The sequence below is a fragment of the Ovis canadensis genome, chromosome 21, assembly GCF_042477335.2.
Source record: "Ovis canadensis isolate MfBH-ARS-UI-01 breed Bighorn chromosome 21, ARS-UI_OviCan_v2, whole genome shotgun sequence".
NCBI classification, from domain to species: domain Eukaryota; kingdom Metazoa; phylum Chordata; class Mammalia; order Artiodactyla; family Bovidae; genus Ovis; species Ovis canadensis.
Genome location: NC_091265.1, coordinates 59,822,026 through 59,846,264, shown reverse-complemented (window position 1 = coordinate 59,846,264; position 24,239 = coordinate 59,822,026). Strand labels below are relative to the sequence as shown.

At 53.5% G+C, this 24,239-nt stretch overlaps 2 protein-coding genes across 4 annotated transcripts; one reads left to right on the top strand and one right to left on the bottom strand.

Moving 5' to 3' along the window:
* The first annotated feature begins 3,871 nt into the window (after window positions 1-3,871).
* On the top strand, window positions 3,872-9,741 carry SLC25A45 (solute carrier family 25 member 45). 3 transcript variants are annotated; one of them, XM_069564773.1, is made up of 7 exons: window positions 3,877-3,976; window positions 4,938-4,981; window positions 5,169-5,240; window positions 5,557-5,742; window positions 7,883-8,141; window positions 8,269-8,408; window positions 8,507-9,741. In XM_069564773.1, the coding sequence occupies exons 1-7, from the start codon at window positions 3,940-3,942 to the stop codon at window positions 8,606-8,608; spliced, it is 840 nt and encodes a 279-aa protein (XP_069420874.1). In that variant the 5' UTR covers window positions 3,877-3,939; the 3' UTR covers window positions 8,609-9,741. The 3 variants fall into 3 exon arrangements, with proteins under 3 accessions (XP_069420873.1, XP_069420874.1, XP_069420875.1); XM_069564772.1 differs by having other exon boundaries at window positions 3,872-3,976; window positions 8,269-9,741; XM_069564774.1 differs by having other exon boundaries at window positions 8,012-8,141; window positions 8,269-9,741.
* A 10,999-nt stretch (window positions 9,742-20,740) lies between these two features.
* TIGD3 (tigger transposable element derived 3) lies at window positions 20,741-23,712 on the bottom strand. The gene is made up of 2 exons (XM_069564771.1): window positions 23,475-23,712; window positions 20,741-22,534 (listed from the first exon to the last, which is right to left on the bottom strand). Exon 2 carries the CDS (start codon window positions 22,516-22,518, stop codon window positions 21,094-21,096), a length of 1,425 nt encoding a protein of 474 aa, XP_069420872.1. The 5' UTR covers window positions 22,519-22,534; window positions 23,475-23,712; the 3' UTR covers window positions 20,741-21,093.
* Between the last annotated feature and the right edge of the window lie 527 nt (window positions 23,713-24,239).

The window sequence follows — 24,239 nt, the reverse complement described above, 5'->3', positions numbered from 1 at the left end:
GAAGGCGATGAGTGAAAGAGAAGGTTGGGCTAGGGAAGGGGCACCGGGAACGCTGGGCAGGTGGGGCAGACGACAACATTCACCGAGCCAGTCAGAGCGGGCTCACTGTGTAGGCGATGTCTGAGCCCAGCGAGAGGAGGCCAACTGGAGGAGGGAGGCTGTTGGGAGGAGATGGAAGCCAGCGTGGCTGGAGGTGCTCTAGAGCCTAGGGAGGCTTTGGCTTTTTCCTTTTTTGCTGCAATGCAAGGCATATGGGGGGAATCTTAGTGGCTCCTGCAGTGGAAACACAGAGCCTTAACCACTGGACCATCAGGGAAGTCCCTGGAAGGCTTCGTTTTGTTTTTAAAGATTTATTTATTTGGCTGTACGGGTCTTAGTTGTGGCGTGGTATCTGGTTTCCTGACCAGGGATCGAACCCAGGCCCCCTGCACTGGTAGGTGGATTCCTAGCCGCTGGGCCACCAGGGAAGTCCCCAAGGCTTCGGTTTTGACTCTGAGCAGGATGGGCCCATTGCAGGGTGTGGAGCAGGGGAGAGAATGGTCTACTTCGATTTCAGTTGCGTCATCAGGGTGCTGGTGGAGGACAGGCTGGAAGGGGAAGTGGAAGGGGTGGTGCGGGGGCAGGGAGGCCAGCTGCAGGCGGGTATCCAAGTGGTGGTGGTGGTGGTTTGGGGCCAGAGCAGAAGCAGCGGGGGAGCCGGCAAGGGATTGGATTCACGGTCTGTTTTGGAGGTACTGTGAATGCGTTTCCTCATGAAACAGTGGTGAGGTAGAGAGAAAGGGAGGTGTCCAGGCAATTCCAGGGGTTGGGGCTGCCTTTGGGGCCATCACAGCTTTCTCTGGGCAGTGACACCTGAGCCCGGGGTCTCCGTGCCCTTGAGAGAAGACCCCTTTCTCCTCAACCTCCACCCCAAGGCCCCAACTGCCCAACATTCCTGAGAATACAAATCTGACAGAATATTTCATGTTTGTCCATGTGAAGCACGTGTTCCATCGGAGTGCCCCCACGCTCTCCTAATGCCGTCTTCCTCCGGGTTTGCAGTCAAACTTGCGGTCAGCACCTTGCCTGCATCCATGGGTCTGCCCCATCCATGCCTCCACATCCCCACCGCTGCTGTCTTCCGGGCTTACCTCATAGGAATACATGTGAGATTAACAGACAATCAGAAACATGATCCTGGATGATGTGGTCCTGAACAGGGACACTGACAAAAGGAATGTTCACTTACTGAGGTGTGGGGGAGTCACTCCGGCTTATACATGAGTTAACTTGAATTTGATGCTAACTAGAGCAGCCTGTTTGTGGCCTATCAAACATACACTGCAGATCTGCTTCAATTATTGACCAGAAGTAAAGAACGTCCGTGTTAAGGGACGTCCCTGGCAGTCTAGCAGTTAAGACTCGGGACTTCTACTGCAGGGGGAGCGGTTTCAATCCCTGGTCAGGGAACTAAAATCCCACATGCTGGCCAGCCGGAAAAAAAAAAAAAAAAAGAACGTCCATCTTAAAAATAAAGATGAAATGCCCGTCTTCTTGGGACACCAACACAGGTGCTCCTTCAATGATAAGACACCCTTCCCAGGCACCAAGGCCATATTGGCTTACTGTGTTCATGCTGATTTGTTTTTCTGAAACTTTGAAGGAATATATCACTGATTCGTTTGATGTTCTTTGTCCTTGTCGTTGTTCAGTCGCTAAGTCTTGTCTGACTCTTTGCGACCTCATAAAGTGCAGCAGAGCAGTCCAGCAGAGCAGAAGCCAGGCTTCTCTGTCACTCACTGTCTCCCGGAGTTCGCTCAAATTCATGTCCATTCAGTCAGTGATGCCAGCCAACCATCTCATCCTCTGTCACCCCCTTTTCCTCTTGCCCTTAATCTTTCCCAGCATCAGGGTCTTTTCCAATGAGTCAGTTCTTTGCATCAGGTGACCAAAGTATTGGAGTTTCAGCTTCAGCATCAGTCCTTCCAATGAATATTGAGGGTTGATTTCCTCTAGGATTGACTGGTTTGATCTCCCTGCTGTCCAAAGGACTCTCAAGAGCCTTCTCCAACAGCACAGTTCAAAAGCATCAATTCTTCAGCACCCAGACTTCTTTATGGTCCAACTCTCACATCCGTACATGACTACTGGAAAACCAAACCAAAGACTAGACGAATCTTTTTCTGATCAGACATGAAAACTGTGCTGAAAACCATGCTTCTCCGGAATTGTTCCTCAGAGTTACCTGAGGCTGTCTTCTGGGGTATAGTCCTCAGTTTTGCTCAAATAAAACTTCTCAATTCTTATTATAGATTGTCGCTGATTATTTTTGTCTACAACACCAACACCTGGAAAGCCCCTTTGATGACCTCCCAAGCCTCCCAAATGACATGGGACAAGAGATCCTCAAAAAGCACGTGCCTGGCCGGATCGCCCTGTTGACTGGGGCAGCTGAGACTGGAACTCAGTTAGAAGATGCCAGACCCTGTGCTTCTTTCACTCCAGATACATGTCTCCCCTTGTCGGGGAGAGAGAGATAACAGAGTAGGAAAAACCAAAGTACCAGACACTTATAGAAAACATAACCTATGAGCAATCATCTGATTTATAAAAAGAGGCAACACAATTTTTTAAGTCAAAGTATAGTTTATTTATTGGAAAAGACCTTGATGCTCAGTAAGATTGAGGGCAGGAGGAGAAAGGGGTGGCACAGAATGAGATGGCTGGATGGCTTCACGGACTCAATGAACATGAGTTTGAGCAAACTCCAGGAGGTAGTGAAGGGCAGGGAAGCCTGGTGTGCTGCAGTCCATGGGGTCGCAAAGAATGGGACAGGTCTTAGGGACAGAGCAACAATAACATAGTTGATTTATAATGCTGTGTTAGTTGCCAGGTGTAAGGCCAAGTGGCAACACATTTTTAAACGATACAAAATAGCATTTTCAAAACAAAGCATGTGTGTTTTGGGGCTTCCCAGGTGGCCCTAGTGGTAAAGAACCTGCCTGCCAAGGCAGGAGAACTAAGAGATACTGGTTCAGTCTCCGGGTCGGGAAGATCCCCTGGAGGAGGAAACTGCAACCCACTCCAATATTCGTGTCTGGAAAACCCTATGAACTGAGAAGCCTGGCGGGTTACAGTCTATGGGGTCACAAAGAGTTGGACACGACTAAAGTGAGTTAGCATGGCACAGCTCATAACAGAGCAAGAGGGTGACTGGAGTAACCATTCGTTTAGCGAGCTGGCAGCAGGGGAAGAAGGTTTAAGGAAGCAGAGAGGAAGACCGGGATTCCGGTCCCTGGCCCGTTGGCTTGGGTTGTTGTCCACAGAGAAGTGGGCATCATAGCCTGGTCACCCCAGGCAGAGAGACACACCATCCTTTGAACACCAAGTCCCCAGCTCTCCCCTGGGAAAGAGGCTCCAGGAAGAGAGGGCTAGGGAGGCTGCTTCTGACACATGCTGGGGAGTCAGTGGTAAACAACCCTCGGAGAAGGCGGCTTCCGGCCCTGGTGAGTCACTCCTCTCGGCTGGGCCTGGCTCCTGGTGGCCAGGCCCCACCTACCCCAGCTGGGGTGAGCAGCTTGCTATGCAGGGCCGGGGGATGAGCAGGAGTTGGGCCAAGGGGGGTTGGCTCCTTAGATCCTTGTCCACTGAGGTGGCCCCGGAAGGACCGCCCCAGGGCCCAAGCCCAGCTGCCGGGCCTGGTCACACTATGAGGCCCTCGCTGGCTGTCAGGGGGCTCGGGCCACGGTGGGCCATCCTCCCTGCCCCGTGAGATCTCACACCCTGCACATCTCTAGAGCTGGTTGGCTCACCATCCTGGTCCCCTGAGGTCTTGGCACCTGGCCCTCACCCAGGGTTAAACATTAGTAGCAGATTATCAGTCCAGGGTCCGGGGAGGGTGGAATTACACTTTCACCAGCGTCTCCTCTGCTGGAGCCACCTGTACCGCCCCTGCCAGACATGCCCGCGGAGGAGTTTGTGGCCGGCTGGATCTCCGGTGAGACACTTTTCTCCCCTCTGTCATATCAATGCCAATTGCAGGTCACTCTTCCTGGGGAAGGTGGGTGACCTGAGAGGAGCTGCAGCCAAAGTCCTGGTGGCCTGTGAGAGCCCAGAACCAGCTGTCCCTGGGCCTCCTGGGAGTTGCCCAAGGGGGCGAGGAGAGGACGGTGCAGTGGGTGGAGGCTACTGCCAAGCCCCAGGCTGCACCCCCCCAACCTGGACACCTGTCAGAGGTGAGGCCATGGTGAGCGCTCTCCCAGACTCACCTGTGCCACCAGCTTCATCTCCAGGGCTCAGAGGACAGTTCACCTTTGACATCACCCACTGTCCTGCATTCCGCTCTGGACCTCTGTCCTACCTGGCAATGGGCTGTGAGCCCTGAGGCCAGCTGAGCTGTAGCCCCGGCCCAGCATCTGAGTGACATTCCCCTTTGGGAGAAAGAAACGTCAGAACTCGCCTTCCGGTGTTGTGACCTCCCTGAAGCTGCATGACCAGCTTTTGCTAAGTAGGGCAGGACCAGGAGGTGGCGAGATGCTGAGGGGGCTGGATCCCCCTGGTGCCAGCAGGCGTCCTCTCAGAGCCCCCGACTCTGCACTGCCAGGGCAGAGCGCTGGGAGGACGGGGCCTGGACCAAGGCCCTGCACTCGACTGCAGTTGTGAGCTGAAGGGAGGCTGGAGCCCTGGAATCCCCCAGTTAGACAAGTCAGCAGGATGCTCGGGGGTCAAGTTCGGATGGGCGATGACTCTGTGTGTCTGGGGTTGGCTCCTCCCCGCCACATGTGCATCCTCCAGGCAGGGCCAGGCTCGCTCGCTCTCTCTGCTCCCCACACCTTCCCTGCCCAGTGCCTGGCACGGAGGAAGGTGCCAGGGGGCAACTTCCACTCCCCCCTGGCACACCCTGGCTTCCTCAGCCCAGCTTGAGGGGCCTTACTCCTAGCACCTTATCATCCCCACAGGAGCTCTGGGCTTGGTCCTGGGACACCCCTTTGACACTGTGAAGGTGAGTCTAGGGGAGGCGCCCAAGAAAGGAAAGATGTTGCCTGAAGCAGACATCAGGGAGAGAGCAGGGCCTGGCTCGCAGAGGCTCTCTCCGCCTCTCCCGCCCTACTGGGGTCCCGCCCAAAGGGCCCGAGGGGTGAGCCGGCTGGACGCCTGGCCTTCCCGCCTGCTCTGTCCTCCCTGTCCAGGTGCGGCTGCAGACCCAGACCACGTACCGGGGCATCGTCGACTGTATGGTCAAGACTTACCGCCATGAGTCGGTGGGTGACCTGGGTTGGGGGGTTTGGGGGCGAGAGGCCTCCGGGCGGTCAGGGCCAGCTTCCTTCTCCCCCAGCAGGGCTCTGCCCCCTCAGGAAGAGAGAAAGAAGATCCAAGTCTGGGGCCACTGGGGGTGGGCTGAGCAGTAGCTCTATGCCCCCCAAAGTGGAGCTGAGGCCATCCCCGGCCTTAGCTGGCCTCCACTTGCCTGTGGCCGGACTCGGGAGTGGTTTCCAGCCAGAGGAGGCCATGCCAGGCCTGGAGAGGGTCAGGGGAGGCTCCCACAGCCCCAAGCCAGCTCGCACCGTGTCTCTGCAGCTCCTGGGCTTCTTCAAGGGGATGAGTTTCCCCATCGCCAGCATAGCCGTGGTCAACTCCGTCCTGTTCGGGGTCTACAGCAACGCCCTGCTGGTGCTGACGGCCACCTCCCACCAGGAGCGGCGGGCCCAGCCGCCCAGCTACACACACGTCTTCATAGCCGGCTGCACCGGGGGGTTCCTGCAGGTGAGGGGGTGCACAGGCACACACACACACACACCCACACTTGCATAGTGATGATCAGTTCACTCCTTTCCCTCCAACCCGCCTCTAGTGACCCACAGCCGCAGACCCCTGGCCTTCTCAAAGGGAACGTGAGGAGTGGTGGGGAAAGGCCTGCTCCTGGGACCTGGCCTGGCAGAGCAGTGGCCTTCTAGGCTGCAGGTCTGGAGGGGAGAGTCATGGAGAACAGAAGGGGCAAAGGGGCGAGAGAGCTGGGGTGAGGGGGGGACAGTGCCAAGAGGACAGCCGTTGGTGCCCACCTCGGGGGGTGTCTGTTGCCATCTCTGACCCTCACCCTTGGCCCATCCACAGATCTCACTGGGAGAGGTCCAGAGTGTTAATTATTAAGTGACTAACCATTTGATTCTGGTCTTTGTTCTCGGTGCTCGAGTACTGGGTTTTGAGGGGTGGGGTAGAGGGGAGAGGGCAGCAGGGGGAACCTCAGCTAAGGGGGGGCCTGAGCGCAGAGCCCAAGGTTCATACCTGGCTTCACCCCCCGCCCCCAGCTAGTACCCCAGGTCACCCTCTACTTGACACCTGCCCTGATGCTCTGTCCACTTCAGGGGAGAGAGCAAGGACAAAGAACAGAGTCAGGGGCTCACTGAGTGAATTAATAATTCATGAGACCCAAAAAGCCCTGGCTTTGCTTCTGCCCCTAGTGCGGGGTTCATGCCTGAATATTTCCCAAACCCCGAGACTTGCATCCACGAAAACAAGGAAGAGAGTGAGCCCCCAGGCCAGATGGCCTGATTTAGGCTCAACCAGGCCCAGCTTCTCCATTCCCCTCCTCTCTGGTTCCTCAGAAAGCAGAACAGATGGTGGAACTGGGGACTGTCCAGTCGCTGATGGGGACAGGGTCCAGGGACCAGGTGGAGCCCTGTTTACCAGCAAGCCCAAGGCTCTGATTTCCACCCTGGAGCAGAAAATGTATATTTTGCATGGAGATGGGAAGGAACACTCTAGTTAGCATAAAGCAGGGAATGACAACCTCTTGTGTACAAAGGTTGTGTTTGACTCGGCTAAGGCTGGTAAAGTGTATGACGTCCCCACGGCCCCTGTGGACACAGGGTGGAGAGGGCAGGGACCCGAGCCCACCCCTCCCCGCCACCCTGCCTTTGGCCCAGCTGTGTCTTCACCCCCAGGGACCCACCTCCCAGAGCAGCCCTCAGCTCAGTACTGCCCTTGGGCTCTGCTGAGAGGGCGACATCACAGCACCACCTCACAGGGAGGGACCCCAGCCCACAGCCGTTCCTGCGGGGGAGGAAGTAAGCCAACTGCCACCCTCGAAAGATCACCACCAGAGCCAGCCTGCAGGCTCCGCCGCCGTCAGCCATCTCCAGGGCTGTGAGCTTGGCTGCCTTCCACAAAGGAAAACAAAAAACACCCAAGTCCAGAAATGCTGTGCTAATCTCGGCTGGGACCTCAGTCCTCACCTGAACTTGCCCTAGTTGCACCCCTGACTCACATCTTGGGCCCTCCCTTCCCTCCGAGCCCCCAGCACCAATGTTACCCCAGATCTGTCTCGTCCGCCTCAGCCATCATATTCGAGGACCCTCAGATCCCACCCTGTCACCCACCTTCTTGGGACTCTAGAGTCTAGGGCTTTGTGAGGTGAATTTCCCCACCCAGGGGCCTCTGAGAGGCGTCTGGCAGGGGGTGAGGCCGGAGGAGTCTATGAGGTCGAGTCCCCAATGCTATCGAGATGACCTCTTTATCCGTGGGGAGGTGTCCATCCCCTGCTGTTTCGTGGGCACAGACGGAATTCTCTTTTGTTTTTCTGGGCCCCAGCCATGGCAATGAAATCACCAAGTCCTAAGCACTGGCCCGCTGGGGAACTCTTTCTTTAGCACCGTGGGTGTGTCAGCAAGTCTGGCCGAGGGGAGGGGCAGGGCTCCTTGCTGTCAGGGGTCTGATGGTAAGGGAGGGGGCTCTGGCCCCTTCCCCACTGCGCGTGAGAGAGGCTGAGAGCAGCCACGGAGCCTGCGAGGTCCTGCAGAAAAGATGCTGCCCTGTCTGCTCGCTGCCTTCCTCCCATCAAGACAACTCGGAGGGATTGTTCCTGTCCCAAGGTCCGCCCAGGCCCTTCGTGCTTCCTTCCCTACAGGCCTACTGCTTGGCTCCTTTTGATCTCATCAAAGTCCGGCTACAAAACCAGACGGAGCCCAGGGCGAAGCCAGGGAGCCCCCCACCCCAGTACCGGGGGCCCGTGCACTGTGCCGCCTCCATCTTCCAGGCCGAGGGGCCCCGGGGGCTGTTCCGGGGAGCCTGGGCCCTGACCCTGAGGGACACCCCTACTCTGGGAATCTATTTCGTCACCTATGAATGGCTGTGTCGCCAATTCACGCTGGATGGCCAGACCCCCAGTAAGTGAAGTGGCGTCAGAGGGTGAGGGACAGAGAGGAGGAAGGAAAGGGGAGGACGGGGAGGGGGACTGTGGATGGGGGGCTGTTTCGTTCCTCGGCTGAATGCCTCCCCACTCCTGTCCCCCAGGCTCGGGCACAGTGCTGGTGGCAGGGGGCTTTGCCGGCATCACCTCCTGGGTTGCCGCCACCCCCTTGGATGTGATCAAGTCCCGGATGCAGATGGCGGGGCTGAAGCAGAGGGCCTACGGGGGGCTGCTGGACTGCATGGTGAGCAGCGCCCGGCAGGAAGGACTGGGGGTCTTCTTCCGAGGGCTCACCATCAACAGTGCCCGTGCCTTTCCCGTCAACGCTGTCACCTTCCTCAGCTACGAACACCTCCTCCTCTCCTGGGGGTGAGCCGGCCAGGCGACTCCGGCAGCTCCCCAGTGGGACCACTGCCCACCTGCCCAGACTGGAGGCCAGGCTGACAGCACCGGCTCGTGAGTCTGATGCAGAGGGTGAACCCCCTTTTATCAAGTCCCCTCCAGTGCTCAGACCAGACGGGGCTGGAGAGACAGTGTGGGGTCCCTGGTCAGGAAGCCTGGGGTCCCTGGCGTGCCGCCCCCCTCAAAGTCCAAGGCTGGCCTGGGCCTCTCGGCAGCATGTGCCGATTCTTTGCTTCCTGAATCTGAGAAGTAAACCCAGAGCCAGTGGTGCTGGTGACATTCCAGCCCCCCCCCCCAACCCCGTCCTGTGACTTCGCCCCTTTAAGAGCTGCCTGGTGCTAACCACCCTCCCTGGATTCCAGTGAGGAGATCCTCATTGCTCCCCCACCTCACTTCCCTTCAAACCTCTCCGTGCAGGACTTGAGGGTAGCCTTAATGCCTCCTCTAGTCCAGAATCCTTCAGTGACTCTGTCACCTTCGGGAAAAGGCCCCCTCCTCCCCTCTGCCCCCCAGCTTTCCTCTCCTGTTCTCAGCAGCCCAGTCCTGCTTGAGGTCCCTGAATAAGCAAGCCGTACTCTCTCATCGCTTCCCACCTAGAAGGTTCCTTTCCTCTCAGCCAGCAGTGGGCAGTGCATGAAGGCTGACTCCCCCATCCCGGGGCTGAGCCAGCTCCAACCTGGACCTGTCTCCTGGAGTCCTTCCTTGGCTTGCCTCTCCCTGCCCGGAACTGATTTTGGGGTTTCCAGACCTTTCCGCTCATCGCCATGCCTTGATCACAGACTTGGCCTGTACTTAATCATGGTTGCGGGTTTGCTTCTCGGCTTCCCAATTAGACTGGGTGCTCCTTGAGGTCAAGGGTCATATTTCCGGTCATTTCCCAGCACGGAGCCCCATGCTTGAAGGAGCCTGATAAATGTTTGTGAAATGAAGTGTACTCCCAGCCTCCATCCTCACCCCCGCCGCCACATCCCTGCCCACCCTGTCACCCTCTTACCGGCTTCCACTGAGAGATCCCCTCGCCTGGCCCCTCCTGGGGTCTCCAGCGGAGCAGTGTCTGCCTTGCCCACTCCCATCAAGGGCATTTGTTTTCTTCACCGTCTCTATTGCTAAAGGGGAATTAAAAACTAGCTGAAAGGGTTCACTTAATTGGCAAATAAAGTGAGCAGACATCCTAATCTAGTCTGAGATCAACCAGGGCCGCCTTCCACCCGCGCATGGTGCCCTGAACGCCTGGGATTCCTGCCATTTACTGGGGCCCCTGTATAAAGACAATCTCAGTGTTATCACCACGGTTTATACAGGAGGTGGCCTTGGCTCAGAGACAGCATGTCACCCGTCCCAGGCCACACGGCTGCTGCTTTACACAGCTCACCTGCACGCGTCTGTGCCTCCGCCTCCAGAGCTCAGTTGCTCTGCTACCCTGCTCTGCCTGGGGCTTGTGACAGTCCCTCACGAGACACCTAAGCTCAGATTCACGCGGACTCGACCTCCCCGCGTGCTCTTCGGATCCCTTGTTTATGGGATCGTGTGTTACAGGCGACAGACGGTATCCTAAGCATTCTTCCCTTCTCACAGCATGGCCGCTGTGCACGCGGCCGCTGAGTGAGGCTCTGTTCCCCTCTGTGGGGACTGCTGCTTGGCTTCTTGCTAGCGACATGTAAGCAGAAGAAATGTGTGCAAATTGCCCATTGCTTGCTTCAGAGGAGTTTCCTCACTGATGGCTGGAAATAAGGGCCACTGCTGAGGATAGAGGAGGCTCCTGGAACCCGGGGACTCAGTGAGCACTGCTGACCGGGCCGCCCTGGGCTGCTGCATTCTGACATCTCTTTAGCCTTCACCTGAACTAACACAGTGGGTAAGGTCAGGGGTAATCCCAGCGTGGTCCATGAAGCAGCAGCAAGAGGACTTCCTAGAGGGCGTTAGAAAGGCAGAATCCCAGGCCCCACCCTGAACTGACGGAATCAGAATCTCTGAGGCTGGGGCCTAGGAATCAGTGCTGCACAAAACTCTCACTGTGATCTTTTGTTGTTCAGCTGCTCAGTTGTGTCCGACTCTCAGTCGTGTCCCGTGAACTGCAGCATGCCAGGCTTCCCAGTCCTTCATCATCTCCTGGAGTTTGCTCAAACTCATGTGCATTGAATTGGTGATGCCATTTAATAGTCTCATCCTCTGTCGCCCCTTTCAATCTTTCCCAGCATCAAGGTCTTTTCCAACAAGTTAGCTCTTTGTATCAGGTAGTCAAAGTACTGGAGCTTCAGCTTCAGCATCAGTCCTTCCAATGGATATCCAGGGTTTCTTCCCTTTGGGATTGACTGGTTTGATCTCTCAAGTCTTCTCCAACACCACAGTTCAAAAGGATCAATTCTTTGACACTCAGCCTTTTTCTATTGTCCAGCTCTCACGTCCATACATGATTAGAGGAAAAGCCATAGCTTTGGCTATACAGATCTTTCCAGGCTAAAGTTTAAGAAACGGTGCTCTGGATGTTTCTAAGGGAAGAAACGCCCCACCTTTTCAAGCTGAGGAAGTTGTCATTCTGGTAACCTGAACTCAGTTCCAGTGGCCTCCACTCTCACACAGATTCAGGCAACCCATGTTCCTGGTGTGGAAAAACAGGGTCTGTCTGAGGCAGCTGGTGACCTTTCTGTGCCCCAGTTTCCTCTGAGATCCCTTCTAACTGGTCTATCCTCGAGCACAAGTGACCAGTCCCAGATCTCCAGGATGACTGCAATGTCAGGGATTTCAGGCCAGACACTGCAGTGTTGGGGAGCAGTCATTGGACCTTCTCAGGGGAGTCGGTGGCTGGTTCAGAGGGAGAAAACAGCATGCATGTGAGAAAAGGAGGTGGTTCTTAGAAACGGGGCAAGGAGGTCAGAGTGGTCCTCTGCAGTTTGTCATTTCTCACCACCTCACCAAAATGCTTTTTTTGGGACTTCCTTGGTGATCCAATGGTTTAGTTTCGGCACTTCCAATGCAGGAGGCGCAGGTTTGATCCCTAGTTGGGGGACTAAGACCCCGCATGCTGTGTGGTGCAGCCAAAAAATAAAAAATAAAACAGAATCACACAGCTTCAAAAAAAAATTAAAATAATAATGATAGAATTTCCAAAATTAGTTTTTGACTTTTTCTCAAGATTTTTTGATGTAGACCATTTTTAAAAAGTCTGTTGAATTTGTTACAATATCGCTTCTGTTTATGTTTTGTTTTTTGGCTGCGCTGTATCTTCCTTGCTGCAAGCAGCCTTTCTCTAGTGGTGGAGCGCGGGGGCTACTCTCCAGATGCGGTGCCCAGGCTTCTCATTGCAGTGGCTTCTCTTGTTGCAGAGCACGGGCTCAAGGCACTTCAGTAGTTGTGGCACAGAGCTCATTGGTTGTGGCTCACAGGCCCCAGGGCATGCAGGCTTCAGTCGTTGTGACTCCTGGGCTAAGCCACTGTTGCTTGCAGGCTCTAGAGCACAGGCTCAATAGTTGTTGCACACTCGCTTAGTTGCTCAGTGGCACGTGAAATCTTCCCAGACCAGGGATCAAACTCACGTCCTCTGCACTGTCAAGCAGATGCTTATCCACTGTGCCACCAGGGAAGTCCTGCAACTTTGTTTTAATTAGATCCTTGCTGCTGCTGCTGCTAAGTCACTTCAGTCGTGTCCAACTCTTTGCAACCCCAGAGACGGCAGCCCACCAAGCTCCCCCATCCCTGGGATTCTCCAGGCAAGAATACTGGAGTGAGTTGCCATTTCCTTCTCCAATGCATGAAAGTGAAAAGTGAAAGTGAAGTCGCTCAGTCGTGTCCGACCCTCAGCAACCCCATGGACTGCAGCCTTCCAGGCTTCTCCGTCAATGGGATTTTCCAGGCAAGAGTACTGGAGTGGGGTGCCACGGCCTTCTCCGAATTAGATCCTTTGGGGGCTGTAATTCCACCCGCAAGCTTGCCTTTGCACTGCAGGGCACAGAGTTTCTGTTTCCTCCCTTCCTCTGTGCTCCTCGTTAGAACCAGAGAGAGTGGCAGGCCCCCCTCTGGCTGGCCATGTGGTCCCAAGCCCAAGTTGCTTCCACTGGCCTATGGCAAGGGCTGCCAGCTGGCCTGGAGAACAGTGCTGGGGTGAGGCGAGGGTTAAGCGCGGTGTGATTAGAGAGAAAACAACTCACTCCTCTTGGAAAGGAGGGTGGAAAGACAAACAAAGATCAGGCAGGAAATGACCAAAGATATTTTAAAAAGCCAGATGTTTTTATTTCAGCAGGGGCTCAGAATGCTCCTGTTAAACTCCTTAAGGAATTAACGCATGTTGTTTGGCATCATTGGGCTTACTTTGTGTTTCAGCTGGTCAAGAATCCACCTGCAAGGCCGGACAACTGGGTTCGATCCCTGGGTTGGGAAGATTCCCTGGAGAAGGGAAAGGCTACCCACTCCAGTATTCTGGCCTGGAGAATTCCATGGACTGTATAGGCCATGGGGTCACAAAGAGTCGGACAGGACTGAACGACTTTCACTTTTACGCATCATTATCTGAAACTGATTCAGAGAGGAATCCCTGAAAACTAGGAAATAGTAAAGGAACCTGCTTTGAGGTTGAACATGGGGGTTGTGTCTGAGGGTCACAAGTAAACGGTTTACAACTTGGGTAAACATCTTAAACAGTGTCTCACTGGATTTGGGCCATCAAATGTCCTACTTATTTTTTTAAGGTCTTTATTGAATTTATTACAATTGTGCTTATATTTTTTGTTCTGGTGTTTCGGCCCTGAGGCTTGTGGGATCTTAGTTCCCTGACCAGGGATTGAACCTGTTCCTCCTGCACTGGAAGGTGAGGTCTTAACCACTGGACCATCAGGGAAGTCCCCTGTCGTATTTATTCTTACAGCATCAATCACAGTAGGAGAAATGGAGGAGACTAATTTCTGGGTATAGAGACTCGAGGGCCACACACGCAGGTAAAGGAGGACAAAGCAGCACCCTGGGCTGATTCTGGTTAAACCATGTTTGCCAGACGCACTGAGCCAAGAGGAGTCGCACTGCATTGGCGTCTCTGGCCTGGGTGCTGTCCCGAGCTCCCGGCCCACATGGCCAACTGTCTCTGGTCGCAGATCCTCGAGCATCCTACACGTGCCTGGAGTTTCCGGAGGCCAGAAGAGCAGCTCTCCTTCTCCCCTGCTCCCACTTCAAAAGGGTCCCCAACCTCTGTGAATCCTGCTGCTAAACTTGGGACTGATTCTCCCTTTTCCAATCCTACTAACACACCCCAAGTCCTGTCTGGAATCTGGACAAATAACTTTTCAAATGCAAATCTGATCAGGTCCCTCTACACCTCTTGCCCCTCGATGGCCTCCCATTGCTCTGAGGAATCGAGGCAGTTTCCTTCCACGGCCTGTAAAGCGCTCGGACATCTCTTTGCTCCCTCCCATTGCAGGACATTTGCGTTGCTCACCCTATTCTCACTATCTGTGTGCCTCTGGCTCTCAGTTCAGCATCACTTCCATAGTGAAACTGTCCTCAGCTCCTCTTTCTAGGTCAGTGTCCTTTGGTTTAGGCCAGTGATTCAGAATTACCTGGTGGGCTTGTTAAAATACAGATTGTTGGGTCCCCCTCAGAGTTTCCGATTCAGGAAATTTGGAGAGGATCTGAGAATTTGCTTTGCACAGTATATTCCCGGATGCTGCTGGTTTCAGCCACAGTGTGAGAACCACTGGCTTGTACTTTTCGTGTTCTCTCCCCTTTTCAGTCTGTAATCACATACTTTCATTTGTGTGACCCTGGTGGTTCAGATGGTAAAAAATCTATTGCAGTGCAGGAGACCCAGGTTCAGTTGCTGGTTGGAGAGGATCCCCTGGAGATGAGAATGGCTACCCGCTCTAGTATTCTTGCCTGGAGAATCCCATGGACGGAGGAACCTGGTGGTCTATAGTCCATGGGGTTGCAAAGAGTCGGACATGACTGAGTAACTAACATTTTCTCTTTGGTTATAATTGTCTCTTCTCTAAACTACAAGCTCCATGAGGCAGAGACCTTGACTCTTTTGCTCATTAAAATGCTAGTGGGCTTACAGAAGCTCAATATATAATTGTTGAATGAATGAATGAATGAAAACTGGTCTTTCCCACTTCCTCCCAGCAGGCTGGCACTCTAGATTTTACACAGAGCCCTCCTACTATAAGGCATTAGGTTTCAACCATGATAACAAACGTGATTGTAAAACCATTGCTAACTTTGCAAGAAGTGAGGGAACTTTCCAAAGACCCCTTCAAAAGAAGGAAGTGAGTATGTGTTGGAACTGTGCTGCCCTTGAGGCAAATGGTGACACAGAACTTGAAAGAAACACACAGAACAGATGACTTTGGCCCAAATTAAGTCAAGATCCTGGAAAGGGCTACACCTTTAGTGAGAGGAGAACAGAAAGACTCCACCCACCAGTAAAGGGAACCTACAGAGAAAACTGCCTTTCCCTGTGGTGGGAAAATATTCGCAATAAGATGAGCTCCTGTAACTGGTCAGTATTATGTAATAACCCAAATAGGAAAATAATTTGAAAAATAATAGATACATGTGTATGTATAACTGAATCATTTTGCTGTACACCTGAAACTAACACAACATTGTTAATCAGCTATAATCCAATTCAAATAAAAAGTTTTAAAACAGATGGGCTCCTATGAACCACAGCATCTGCTACCAGAGTGTCCTCCAGCTGTGGGACACCTTCCTCCCAGAAATTAATTTATCATGAATGTAGTGCCCCCTTGTGTCTCATAGGAGTAACTACAGGTTTTTCCAAAGGAGAGTCCCCAAAAGACGATTTTCAGGTTTTCCAGAGATTAAGTGCAACCAATAAAAAAAAAATTCCAGGACCAAAAACCCACCAGACCCACTAAGAAAAAAGCCACCACAAATTAAAGCATCAAGAGAAACAAAAGCAAAAGATTTAGCCCCCCAGGATTTCAGGCATTACACTCAGCAAATACAGAATTTAAAATAACCATGCATGAAAGATCTAAATATGTAAAAGAATTAAAAGAGAGGAAACAAGAGAGTACAAACATGACTATAGGGCTTCTCTGGTGGCTCACTGGTAAAGAATCCACCTGCCAGTGTAGGTGGCATGGGTTTGATCCCTGGTCCAGGAAGACCCCACATATCTCGGGGCAACCAAGTCCATGTGCCACAACTACTGAGCCCACACTCTGAACAAGAGAAGCCGCTGCAATGAGAAGCCTGCGCACCGCAGCTGAAGAGTAGCCCCCACTCCCTGCAGCTAGAGAAAAGCCTGCGCAGCAACAAAGGCCCAGCACAGGCAAAAATAAATAAATAAAATCATTTAAAAAAAAGTTTTAAAAAATGATTTATTGTTGTTGTTCAGTCGTGTCTGATTCTTTGTGGCCCCATGGACTGCAGCACGCCAGGCTTCCCTGTCCATCATCAACTCCCAAAGCTCGCTCAAACTCACGTCCATCAAGTTGGTGATGCCGTCCAACTGTCTCATCCTCTGTTGTCCCCTTCTCTTACTGCCTTCAGTCGGGGTCTTTTCCAATGAGTTGGCTGTTAGCATCAGATAGCCAAAGTACTGGAGCTTCAGCTTCAACAACAGTCCTTCTAATGAATATTCAGGACTGATTTCCTTTAAGATTGACAAGTTTGATCTTGCAGTCCAAGGGACTCTCAAGAGCCTTCTCCAACAACAGTTCAAAAGCATCAATTCTTCAGCACTCAGCCTTCTTCATGGTCCAACTCTCACATCCATATGTGACTATTGGAAAAACCATAGCTTTGACTAGACAGACCTTTGCTGGCGAAGTAATGACTCTGCTTTTTAATACGCTGTCTAGGTTTGTCATAGCTTGTCTTCCAAGGAGCAAGCGTCTTTTAATTTCATGGCTGCAGTCACCATCTGCAGTGATTTTGGAGCCCAAGAAAATAAAGTCTGTCACTGTTTCCATTGTTTTCCCATCTATTTGCCATGAAGTGATGGGACTGGATGCCATGATCTTAGTTTTTTGAATGTTGAGTTTCAAGCCAGCTCTTTCACTCTCCTCTTTCAGCTTCATCAAGAGGCTTTTTAGTTCCTCTTCGCTTTCTGCCATAAAGGTGGTGTCATCTGCATATCTGAGGTTGTTGATATTTCTCCCAGCAATCTTGATTCTGGCTTGTGCTTCATCCAGCCTGGCGTTTTGCATGATGTATTCTGCATATAAGTTAAATAAGCAAGGGGACAATATACAGCCTTGACGTACTCCTTTCCTAATTTGGAACCAGTCTGTTGTTTCATGTCTAGTTCTAACTGTTGCTTCTTGATCTGCATACAGGTTTCTCAGGAGGCAGGTAAGGTGGCCTGGTATTCCCATCTCTTTAAGAATTTTCCACAAGTTTGTTGTGATACATACAGTCAAAGGCTTTAGTGTAGTCAATGAAGCAGAAGTAGATGTTTTTCTGGAATTCACTTGCTTTTTCTATGATCCAGTGGATGTTGGTAATTTCATCTCTGGTTCCTCTGTCTTTTCTAAATCCAGTTTATACATCTGGAAGTTCTTGGTTCACGTACTGTTGAAACCTAGCTTGGAGAATTTTGAGCATTACTTTGCTAGCATGTGAGATGAGTGCAACTGTGCGAGAGTTTGAACATTCTTTGGCATTGCCTTTCTTTGGGATTGGAATGAAAACTGACCTCTTCCAATCCTGTGGAGTTTCCAGTCCTGTGGAGTCCCTGCCAAGTTTTCCAAATTTGCTGGCATATTGAGTGTAGCACTTTCACAGCATCATCTTTCAGGATTTGAACTAGCCCAGCTGGAATTCCATCACCTTCACTAGCTTTGTCCACAGTGATGCTTCCTAAGGCCCACTTGACTTCGCACTCTAGGATTTCTGACTCTAGGTGAGTGATCTCACCATCATGGTTATCTGGGTCATGATCTTTTTAATATAGTTCTTCTGTGTATTCCTGCCACCTCTTCTTAATATCTTCTGCTTCTGTTAGGTCCATACCATTTCTGTCCTTTATTGTGCCATCTTTGCATGAAATATTCCCCTGGTATCTATAATTTTCTTGAAGAGATCTCTAGTCTTTCCCATTCTATCATTTTCCTTTATTTCTTTGCATTGAAAAAAATGATTATATATATTAAAAAAACAATCCAAAAGAATTGTCACAGCTGAAGAGAACTAGAAGGTAGATGGGGAGTGATTTCTCACAGGACAGTGCAGATATAAGAAGACAGGGAACCGATCTTCCTGCTTTGGGGATCTCTGCATCCCACGTTCATCACCTCCATACTGATGCTGATGATGAATGTAACAACAGCAATAATTTCTATTGTGTTCATGCATGCTCAGTCGCTTCCAACTATTTTCCGGCCCCGTGGATGGTAGCCAGCCGGTTCCTGCATCCACGGGATTTCCCAGGCAAGAATACTGGAGTGGGTTGCCATTTCCTTTTTCAGGCAATCTTCCCGACCAGGGATCAAACCCTTGTCTCCTGCATTGGCAGGAGGATTCTTTACTATTGAGCCACCAGGGAAGCCCTCTCTAGAACGCCGTTATTTTATTTTCATCTTGCACTTATTGCTGTCCAAAATGACCATGCATATTTCTTTACTTGTCTCTTCTTTATCCCCTCTACCAGGAAAGAAGGGCTTAGTGAGGAAGATCCTTTCTATTTTTCTCTCTGTCTTGTTCAGCACTAGCTTCAGGTCCTGGAACAGGACCCACTTCACAAACAAAGCATTCAGTAAATGTCAGTGAATGCTGCTTAAATGAGCACATGGAGCCACCCAGGAAGAGGTATGATACCTGGTAACAATACAAGAAAGGAAGACGTAATGGACCCGTTTTAAAAAAAGGAAAAAAGTAAAGGCTCTGAGATGAAGTCAATGAGAAAACCCCGTGCTGTATCCTGCTCCTCCAACAGGAATAGGGATCCCTGGTAACAGAGCTCATCTGTCCCCTCTGTTACTCTGGTCACGTCTTTACAGATCCTTTAAGTTTTGGCTTCAACATTCAAAGAGTTATGTCAGAACTGGAATGACTTCAGAGAAAGGACAACTTAAATATTTGAGTACAGGCAGGGGGACTTCCCTGGTGGTCCAGAGGCTAAGATTCTCACTCTCAGGGCAGGGGCCCCAGGTTCCACCCTTGGTCAGGGAACTAGGTCCCACATGCTGCAACTAAGAGTTTGCACGCCTCAACTCAAGACCCCAATGCCGCAACCAAGACCCAGAGCAGGGAAATAAATAAATGTAAGGAAAAAGGAATGAGTGCAGGTAGGAAAGCAGAATCTGCGGGGAAAGGCGAATGATTTGGGATCTTATGCTGGGAATAGAAAGCTGGCAAGAAGCTTCGGAACAGTTTACGAGTGGACCGTGAACATACCTTTGTTTCACTGTTGAGCAGCCAGGTGTGGAGGTGGTCAGTGAGGACGATGAGCCAGACTGAAAGAACAGTCGGCCTTTATTCACTGAGGTGTCCCTGTGAGGAGCAGAAAAAGGCACCAGCTTCCCAGGGGCCCATTTTCACCAGTCTGGAGGGGAGGGTCAGATGGCAGGCTGCTGAAGGGGCTCCTTCCACTTTATGGGCTCTGGGGGTTGGAGTGGGGGAGGGACAGAGAGAAGGGCTGGGAGTGAAAGACGTTTCATCAAGGTGCAAGAAGTGTCTCAGCCCACAACCCCAGTAAGGATCCCGGTAAGACCCAGTAAGGGTCTTGGCTGAGGCCCCATGGGGAGCAGCCTGGGCTGGAGATGCACAGCTGGCCTGTGTCCTTGCCAGCGATGCCCCCAGAAAACTGCACTGTGCTGGCTTGATTCCTGCAGCCGACCTGAAAGGCCACATGTATGATTTCTGCCAACAGCTGGACTCCTCACCAGCTTGAGTCTGTCTGCGTCCAAAGTCCCGATCCTTTCCAGGTAAACCATCCCCTTCCTGCCCTGCTCCCTCGATCTGGCTTGGGCTGCCCCATCTCTCACGGGGACCAGTGAGAGTTTCTCTTCTTCTAGGTCTCACATCTCGGACCCATCCTCCACATCTGTTTTCTAGAACCTTACAAATAACCTGAAACTCTTTGGGGGTGCCCTACCACTAGGCTCGGTGGGCTCCAGGCCCCTCCTGCTCCCCCTGGGCCTCCCTGTGCACTCTGGGAAAAGCTGCCTCCATGCCCGCTGCCTTTTGGCCAGGACTGTCCTTGTCTTTCCTGTCTGTCTGTCCCTGACTCTCCTGTCTGTCTGTCCTTCATCTGCAACTCAAAGCTCCCCTCCTCCGGAGGCTTCCTAGGCTCACAGCCCTGTGCACACGCCTTTAGGATGACCATTAATCACACTCCACTGCCACTGTCTGCAAGGTCCTGCCTGGCAGTGACATGACCTTTGCAACCTTTCCCTCAAGAAACCTTGCTAAAGAGATGTGAAATAATCAGATAAATGGAAAAAAAAAAAAGGAATGAATGACTTCCATGTTCTGGCTCCTTCTGTTTCCCTAGAATGTTCCTAGCCTGCCCCTTTTTCTTTCTCAGACAGCACCCCAATAGAGATGAATTCACCAAAGAGAGGGATGATCAGAGAAGCAGAATGTCCTGGGAATCTGTCTGTCTGTTAGCCCATGAGGAATCTTCATGCCCAGGGTTCCTTCTTGCTGGAATTCTGGGAGAGGAGGTTCACTCCTGGTCATTCTCAGACAGCTCTAGACAGCTGCATGGCAGCAATCTCTGGCAATCAGTTTAAAAAATCTGAGTCCTGGGACTTCCTTGGTGATCCAGTGGTTAAGACTTCGCCTTCCAATGCAGGGTATGAGGGTTCAGATCCTGGTCGGGGAGCTAAGATCCTGCATACTTTGAAGTCAAAAACCAAACCATAAAACAGAAACAGTATTGTAACAAATTTAATAAAGACTTTAAAAGTGGCCTGCATAAAACACAAACAAAAAAACCTGAGTTGAAAGTTTCTATACTCTCCTCTCATGAAAATAATGGGCTTCCCAGGTGGCGCAGTGGTAAAGAATCTGCCTGCCAATGCAGGAGATGCCAAGACGCCAGTTCAATCCCTGGGTCGGTAAGATCCCCTTGGGGAGAAAATGGCAACCTACTCCAGTATTCTTGCCTCGAAAATTCCATGGACAAAGGAGCCTGGTGAGTTACAGTCCATGGGGTCGCAAAGAGTTGGACATGACTGAGCACGCATACGCACATGAAAACAAAACCTTGGCCTCTTTTCTGATTAAAAGCTTTATTTCCAGAAGCAGAACTGTTTTGAACACGAAGTTCAAGGGGTCGGTCTGTCTGTAAATTCCTATTCCACCTTCCTAAGTCCCAGCCTCCACAGAGGTTCAGAAACTACGCAGCTGAGCTGCACTGCCCTACCGCCCTGTCTTTAGACTCTCTTCTCTAGGGCTTGGACAACTTTCACTCAGAGCCTAGACTTGGTCTCCCAACTTGTCTCCCTTCAACACCTTTCACAAAAGCTCCATTTCCACAGGAAAGAGACCAGCCCCCAACCTGCCTTTTGAGAGATGGCGTTTCCATGGGAAACAGGAGAGGAGGGGACTCCGGCAGGAAGAGCCCTTCACAGGCAACAGAGTCGCTCCACCCCCTCTTCACAGGCATAGAAATTTTCAAATAGCTCCGGGGTGGTGCCACTGCACTCCAACCACCTCCTCAAGGTGCCCAGAGCCCGGAGGGCATCAGCCTTGGTGGGCAGGGGCTCGAAGCTGTCCTCTCCTCCCCCCTCTTCATCTGCAGGGCCCACCTCCTCTTTGCATGCTCCAGACACAGGCTCCTCACTCTCCAGATCCACAAAGCGGGAAAATTCCTCGAGGCTCAGCCCACCAGGGACCTGCAGCACCTCTAGCACCTCCGAGGCTTGGTCCTGGGCCAGTGGCGTTTTGCTGGGAGCCAGCCCTTCCCGAATGAAGCTGCTCACAATGAGCTGGAGAGGCACCTTGGCCCAGGCCGCTGCTGCCATGTGCAGAGCGTCCAGAACTGTGATGCCCGCCCCGACCTCAGCCAGCGACGTGCCAGCCCTCTCGCTCTGGGCGGCAGCCAGCTTGCTCAACAGACGCCGCCGGTAATGGGCCTTAAACGCCCGGACCACGGAGCTGGGCAGGGGCGGTGTGGGGTTCGCAGCAGACAGAGGCAAGAGCCTCACGTGGCAGAGCCCAGGCAGGCCTGCCACCTCCTCCACCACTCGGGCAGCCATCAGCAAGGCCACCTGCCGGCCCTGCCGCCCCATGTCCCGATCGAACTGTGACAACCACTCCGACCAGGGGATGGCCAGGTCAGGGTGGTAGGAGGCAGGCAGGGCCTCGCTGCTGACCCCAAAGAAGCATCGTGGGGCAGCCTGGGGCCCACTGACCAACAGCCGCCGTTTCTCTGTGCCCCTGCTGTTGGCACACAGCAGCACCTGCACCCGATCACACGTACCCACTCTGCCGGGCACTGCCCGATACAGCAAGGGCACTTCAACACAGCCAAAAATGTCCTCTGGGGAGAAATCTTTAAGAGAAAGAGGCAGCTGGGCCTGGGGAGTGGGAGCTGGGGGAGGCGGCTCAGGGGGGAACGGAGGTGCCAATATGTGGCGGGCCCCGAAGCCCACGTTGTTTCGGCGTTTCCAGCGGACCAGCCAGCCGATGCTGGGCACAAAGTCCTGGCCCAGGATGTCGGCCAGCTCCTTGGCTTTGTGGAGCAGCATGGGCCCCGTCACGTCCCAGGCCTTGGCCCGGGCAATGTGGTACCAGCAGAGCAGAGCCTCGTCGATGCCGCTGTACTTGGACTCCCGCTTGCGCTTGCGCTCCCGGTTGGCTGTGCCGCTGCACCAGTCCGCCAGCAGCTTCTCTTTATTCTTGCAGATGCGGGAGATCTGAGGCTGGGAGACCTGGAAGCGCCGGGCCACCTCTGACTGGGACATCTTGGACTCATCCAGGAGTTCCAGCACCTGGATCTTCTCAGCCAGGGACAGGGCATGAAGCTTCTTCTTGCCACACAGCTCCATGGCCTCTCAGCGGCACCTGGGCGGGGAGGAAAGGGTGAGCAGGGGACCGACGGTGGAGGCCACGCGGGTTAGGAGAGGAGCGCAGCAAGGAAAAGAGAGTATATGGGGCAGGGAGACAGGTTGGTGTGGAGGGGCGGCGGGGGCGGGGGGGGGGGCAGTCCAGGGAAGGCTGGACCAGCTGGGAGAGGGTGAGGGTACCCTGGGTAGGAGGTGAGAAGGCTGGGCTGAAAGGAAGGGAAAAGGCCAGGCTGGGTGGGCAGTGGGCCGGGCACTGATGGGAAGAATGACAGAATGGAGCCTGGAGGGGGTGGCCCCCTGGTCAGAGGGAGAAAGGGGTCTGCGGGAGAAGGATGAATAGAGCCGAGGGGACAGCTGCAGACACAACAAAGGAGCGTGGACGGGGGAGGACAGGGGGCTGGGGCCGAGGCGGGCAGGTGTACGGGATAATCAGAGCGGGCGGGAGGAATCCCCAGGAGGGGGAGGGGCTGTGGGCCTAGGCTGAATTTAGATGAAAATGTTGGGGGCAGGGTGGTGGAGTGAATGAACAGAGTTGGGGGGACAGGTGTACAGACGACAAAGAGGGACGGACTAGGGGCTGAAGAAGCAAGTCTAATTTGGGGCTGGGTCCTGAGCAGGAAAGGCTGGGCCGGGGTCCGGGCTGGAGAGGGGGTGGGTGGGAGCACAAGGCCGAAAGGCAGGTGCACAGGCGACAAAGGGCAGGAGGGGTTAGGAGGCCGCGGGCAGCGAGAGGGGCGGGCTGTCCTCAGCGGAGAGGCTTGTGGCCTGGGAGGGCGGGGGAACAAGCGTCCGGGACCCAGGCAGGCCAGGAGTCGGGCTCCGCAACTCGGCCGGCCTCTCCCTCTGGTGACCCGGAGTCCATCGTCAGGGCGGACCCAGTCATCTGCCTGCCCGGCCTCCCCGCCTCCCTGCTTCCAGCCCTTCCGCTCCGCACCCACCTCAGGCGCTCGTCCCGCGGCTGCCGCCCCGGTCCCAGCCCTGGCTAGGGCCGGACTCTCGAGCCCCTCTCCCGGCGGCTACCGGAGAGCAGGAGAGGGACGCGCCGAGCGGACAGAGGGACTGCGCGGGCGGCGGGCGCGCGCACCCTTTGCGCGCAGCCCGCGCGGGGGTCTCTCCAGGCTGGGAAGACCGCGGTCCGCCGCTCAGCTCCCACCCGCCGCAGCCCCGCCCCGAACCAATTAGATTGGCCTTCGGTGGAGTCGGTCCCGCCCCCGGCTAAGTCTCATTGGACATTGAGAAAGTGGCGGGTCGTCAGGTCCCCGGGGGGACGGAGCTTTCTGCAAGAAGGGGTGGCGAGGCGGAGACTGGTCGCGGCGGGAGTCCTGGATGCGCCGCCAGCCTCAGAGGACCCGGCCCTCAGAGCCTGACAGGACTCGGCAGCGTGGACGCAGGACGTCTTCCTGGCCGTGACCCTAGGCAGCTTCCTCATCTACCAAACAGATCTCGTTCCTCTCACCCAGTGATCTTTAAAAAATAGAAGCAAGTTATAAGCCACACAAAAGATGTTACCATGGACAGCACTGACCTCAGGTCGGTCAGCCAAGGTACAACAGACTGTTGTATCCACGCGTTCTGGGAAACAAACTCACTCAGAAGGACAATGCAGATAGTGGAGTGCAGGTTATTACACCAGCTGGCCCAAGGCAGAGTCTCCTCTTACCCAAGGACCCCGACCTGTTTTTGTGAAAACCTTATATATCTGT